The sequence below is a fragment of the Pogona vitticeps genome, chromosome ZW-PAR (assembly GCF_051106095.1).
Source record: "Pogona vitticeps strain Pit_001003342236 chromosome ZW-PAR, PviZW2.1, whole genome shotgun sequence".
Classification (NCBI taxonomy): domain Eukaryota; kingdom Metazoa; phylum Chordata; class Lepidosauria; order Squamata; family Agamidae; genus Pogona; species Pogona vitticeps.
The window spans coordinates 5504885-5510539 of record NC_135800.1 but is presented as its reverse complement, the minus strand read 5'-3'; the positions used below and the strand labels follow the sequence as shown (position 1 = coordinate 5510539).

The 5655-nt window shown below is 50.2% G+C and overlaps 1 protein-coding gene across 1 annotated transcript; it reads left to right on the top strand.

The window, feature by feature from the left end:
- Positions 1–2205: 2205 nt before the first annotated feature.
- On the top strand, positions 2206–4919 carry RNF224 (ring finger protein 224). The gene has a single exon (XM_072984686.2). The coding sequence runs from the start codon at positions 2206–2208 to the stop codon at positions 2713–2715; it is 510 nt and encodes a 169-aa protein (XP_072840787.2). The 3' UTR covers positions 2716–4919.
- The last annotated feature ends 736 nt before the right edge of the window (positions 4920–5655 follow it).

Sequence of the window (5655 nt, the reverse complement as noted above, 5' to 3'; positions counted from 1 at the left end):
GCTGAACTGGTTTAATGTGGTTGGAAGGCTTCGGGGGCCCCCTAAACCCCCTGGCCGCTGCTCGGTGGATGAGCTGCAGCTCCTGTCTCCCAAAGCATTTCACTTCCAGGATAATGCAGGTGAGGGATGGATGGACGGATGAAGGACAACTGATCTGCAGAACAATGCACAATGTGTATTTGTATGCAGAAATGCAAACTCAGATAGTATGATTGTGATTTTCACAGAAACATGGTGCGTCTTACGGCCCAGGTGGCCTGTGCAGATGCTGCCCAGCGCTGCTGCCCGGTCACTGCTTATGGTGGACGATGGGCCACGTCCAGATCCCTGGCTCCCCTCCTCCTCCTGATCTTTAGGTCAGACCTGGACGGAGCAGCGTCGAGAAGCAGAGACGGGACCACTCCGCGCACGGCTCATTTTGCTAATGCGATCCGAGGAGCTGGCCGGCGAGACGGATCCGGGCGCCCTGGCCGTCCAGGGAGGCAGAGCCCGGTGGTGGGAAGCCATTGTCCTCCAGGGCAACAGTAACCCTATCTGGCAAGGTTGGCTTCCTTGCGCGGCAGATACAATAACACAACTGTCTCTGAAATGCGAACTGCCTGCAATTAGCCCAAGAAGGGCACAGCAGGCTCTCGGGAGATGCGCCCTGGCGCAGCACGGGGGGGCTGCTGAGAAGGAACCCACCCACCCACCCCGCAAGCACTGAGGGGCCGTGTGCTCGTGTGCGCCCCTTTGTCCCGAGAACAGCCTAATCCTGCATCCCGTACGTCAGCAAGCAAGGTATGTTCTGGCCTTTGAAGCATGTGTGTGTAGGTTGCTAAGGCAAGAGGGCTGTCGGGGAGGGGGCTGTGGGAAGTGGGTGCCTGACCGGGGTCTTCTTACCCCACCTCGGTGATGGGCCCAGCCTTTAGCCCCCCTCCTCTCCTTTGCTCTCGGCAACTCAGGTAAGGTAACCTGCGACTAATAACATCATTAGAGGAAAGCCACCAGAGAAAGGGGTCCCTTCGAAGCCCACCTTGCCAGAAGAGACACATCTGGCCGTTCAGAAAGGCTGAAAGACTGTCCTGCCCCAGGGTCTTCAGCAGCTGATGCAATAAGATTTTATTTCTTCACCTGAAGGATGCCTTCGAAGCTCAGTGGCTGGACTGGCCGGCCCATTCCCTGGCCAGTACCAGGAGGATCGGATCGGCGATCACCAAGTTGCTAAACGCTTCTGCTCCGAGACCCGTCCAGCAGAGTATGCGGAATTGCCCGTAGCTTATGGGTCCTGCGAAAGGCCCAGCTCCAGATTGGAGAGAGAGAGTCTTCGCTGCTGGGGAGGATGGATCGTGTTGGTTAAGGCTACCTCACATGGCCCAAGATAGCTGCCAACATCCTCATGACATGGGGGGGGGGGCTTGGTGGGTCCAGGTCTTGGTGGAATCTCCGGATCAGGCTAGGAACGGAAAAGCAGATCTCTTGGTAGGTGGGTGGGAAACCTCTGTGCCCTTTGGGTTTGTAATCTAGTCCGGCATCCGCTTCAGAATGCATGGATGGAAAAGATCTACTCCACCCTAGTAATGCATGGCTTCGCATGGGGAGTGGAGTGGCCTCAAAGCCCTCAAAGATGGCCTCTGTCCCGCTCATGGAGCAGTGGCATTTCATCTCCCATTAGAGTGAGTGGGGTCGGCTTTTTGCCAAATCAGCCTCCTGTTCCAGAAGCTGGGTCCCGCCGTCATTCTCCCCGCCCCCAAGATAACGACATTTATAGGGTTACGTACATCCTTTTTATCTTTGTCGTTCACCTGTACATCTTAAGGGCATAAAAACTATTTCAATGCAAGCAAAAAATAATATTTCTCATGTTAGAAAGAAGAGCAATTCCACTTGTTTGTTTGCAGAACTCTGGGATGGAGAGTGTGAGAGGCTTAACAAGGGTTTATAAAAGCTGTGCGCCGCAATGAGTCTCATTCTGCATCCCACTGGTCACGTCCACGTACCGTGGTCTGAAAACCCCAGGTTTATGTCCGCCTTCCCCAACGTGGCCTGCGGACGGGGGCCTCCTACACACTCCCTTTGGTGCTGCAAGGATTTTAGGCAGTCGCCAGCCTTGAAATGAGAGGAGAGAGGAGTAGGGTGGCACAGCTAGAGAGAGGGTGCCCTACCGTTGGGGGGTGAGGTGGTCTGTGGCCTGGCACTCAACGGCGTCTCTCTGTCCACAGCAGGATGTCCCACGCGTCCGGGGCCGACGGTGGCCAGGCAGCCGAGCAGAGTCCGGAGGTCCAGTCCCTGCTCCCCAGCCGCAGACGCCCCAAAAGCGACTGCATCGTGTGCTACTGTTCGTACGACCTCTCCGCCCACCTGCCCCGCCGCCTCTACTGCGGGCACACCTTCTGCCAGGCCTGCCTCAGGCGCCTCAACATGGTGGCCAACGAACAGTGGTGGATCCCTTGCCCGCAGTGCCGTCAAAGCACCCCGACGCCGCGCGGAGGGGTGACCATGCTCGACTTGGATCTGGCCGCCTTCTTGGCGGTCAAGAACGAGAAGGAGCCCCTTCGGGCGGTGGGCAGAACGGAGGCCGAGTCGGCCTCGAAAACGTCCGCCAAGGAGAAGCCCGTCATCCAGCAGCCCCGGGTGGGGACCTGCCCGGAGCCGTTGCCTCGTCCCTGCTTCTCCCAGAACAACTGCTGCGGCCATTGCATGTGCTGTGGGACCACCGCCACATTTCAGGGCTAACTCAGCCCCAGATTTGGCTCGTTGGCCAAGGCAAAACTGCCGTTCCTCGTTGGCCCACGGTTACAGGCGAGGGTGAAAGAGGAGAGCGCCAAAAACAGTCTGAAGCTCAACATCAAAAAAACTAAGATCATGGCCACTGGTCCCATCCCCTCCTGGCAAACAGAAGGGGAAGATGTGGAGGCAGTGAAAGATTTTGGTTTCTTGGGCTCCACGATCACTGCAGATGGGGACAGCAGCCACGAAATTAAAAGATGCCTGCTTCTTGGAAGGAAAGCGATGACAAACCAAGACAGTATCCTAAAAAGCAGAGATATCACCTTGCCAACAAAAATCCGCATAGTCAAAGCTATGGTTTTTCCTGTAGCGATGTATGGAAGTGAGAGCTGGACCATAAAGAAGGCCGACCGCCGAAGAATTGATGCTTTTGAATTGTGGTGCTGGAGGAGACTCTTGAGAGTCCCCTGGACTGCAAGGAGAACAAACCTATTCCATTTTGAAGGAAATCAACCCCGGGTGCTCACTGGAAGGACAGATCCTGAAGCTGAGGCTCCAAGACTTTGGCCATCTCATGAGAAGAGAAGCTTGCAGATTGTATGGTGATTATTTTTTTAGTGGTCTGTAAAGATATCACCTAATCTTGCATTTGCATTAATAAAATCAGAGGGGGAAATAAACAGAACAGGTAAGTCTGGGGGGGGGGCAGGCGTAGTAGAGACTGGTGGGCATAGCCACGCAGGCATAACTATAGTTAAAGAAAAATGCTAATTTTGACTAACTCTGGGAAGTGTTACTTTCATGTACAGCTCAACGGTGGACCCTAAAACGCCTTTCATATGGTCATAACGCCAGACAATAAAATCCGTTTTGCAGACTTCTGAGAGCCAAATCCTGCACCAGAGGGCTGGGAACAGACCTTTTACTTCAATGTGTGTTTCTTAATTTTATTGCTTTGCTCCTCTTAATTTCATTACACATTGTGTGCAGGATGGAGAAAGTGAAAATGATAAACCCAGCCCTTCCTGGAGTTTCTGAATGTCCGTCAGTCCAACAGCATGTGATGTGTGCTTTCATCTGATAATCAAAACCGTTCCGCTAAGTTTTTGCATTTATGGACGCATAATTAATTTATGTGTGGAGTCCTAACCATTTCAGTTCTGGATGCCTTGGTTTGTTTTTAATTGTGTGCTTTTTTTTTTAAAAAAAAAAAGTTAATTTGCTTGTGAATTATGCGTCGCTTTCATATTTGTTTACTTGTCTAATAAGAAGCTGCTCTATAACGAAACCTACAAATAAAGCAAGTTGTAAAGCAAAGTTAAGAAGTAACATTTTTAAAAAAATGCAGTCTATGCATATGAAGGAGAGAGCAGAACTGTAAAAAAAAAAAAGAGTTAAAATATAGACAATAGATGAAAAAGTTCTTGGAACATGAAAAGTGAGATTCACCAAAGATGCTTTGAAGCAGAATTTTGTAAAGTTTTTGTTTAAACGAAGCATTGGCAGACCGTAGAAGATCCTCTCTCTGTTGAGACCAGAGGCAAAATGTCCAGGCAGATCGTGTGGCATTCTGCACATGGCCAGAGATACTGTGAGCACGATTAGAACTGCTCATTGTCCAAAAACAGGTTTGACAAAGACGGAGCCTCTACCTGGTGGCAAAAGCTATGCGCTAAAACATCATGGGCTCCTCTTGTATTTATGCGGTGACCACGCCTGGTCTCGCTTTGACTGTTGATCTGCCGCAGGATCGGTGCCAATTTTAGCAAGAAAGTTAACAAGGCAAAGACAGCCGTGGGGGAGCCACTTAAAAGCCGCTTTTGTCGGTCCCTGCGCCGCCTGACGCAAGCAGGTTTTGAACCCGTCCCAGGAAATCAATATGGCCATTGTGAACCGGTTTTTCTGGCTTGTACATTTCTTTCCTCTCTGATGGTCAGAACATAAAGAAGCCATTCATTCAGAGCAACTGTCCTAAATATGGTATCCTTCGGAAAGGTGAGACATCCTTCTCTCTCCGAGTAAACAGACAGAGCAAAGCTTCCAGTCTTTAAACCGTCCTGCTTTGGAAATCCTGAATTCCCAACATGGGAAAAGCATATGGGTTTTTGCTTCCTGGAAAAATCTGGAGCGCTTCCCCATTTGTTTTCGAAGTGACAGTTCCCTGAATTAAATAAATATGAACACACACACACCCTTTCCCCCCCTGCCAGAGCACTGGGAACACAAGACCAGTTTTATTATGGCTGGATTTATCCTCTTTGACACCCTCCTTCTTTTCGACGTTAACAATTCAATCTGAATCCCTCTGAACATGGGCAGAGTGCTTCCTCCCTGAGCAGTACAACGGCTCACAACAACCACAACATGATAAAGAGTGACAAAATTAGTGCACTGGTCATTTTGCAAAAAAAAAATATGTATATATAATTTGCAGTCTCCAAAAACTCATGGAAGATCAGGTAGAGAAGGTGTCAGAAAATGATAACATCAAGATCTGGTGGGATTTCCTGATCCCACAAGATCTTGATGGGCAAACCACCTTTCCCTCTTCCTGCACATTTTTTAATTAGTATTTTTTATTATTTGGATAACTTGGGTTGGGGTATGGGACGCAGAAGGCAAAAGGGGAAGGAAAGAGGATTTGGGTTGGGGGGGTTGGGGAGGAGAAACTAAAATATACTAACATCTATTCTATTCATATTGCAATACCAAGATTTGGACTCGGCTATTCTACTACAGTATTTTCTGCCTTCCATATTTTAGTCTGCATTTAGATCCATGTTACTCGAGCACTATGTGACGTCTCTAACCATTTGTGATTTTTTTCCCCCCTGCACATTTTTAAGGGCACTGAATCCTAATGGTTAGAGACGCTGGACCTTTCGGTCTGCCCCGGGGAGGCCAGCCAGGCTGGGACACCCACACACCCACAACCCACAACTCGCA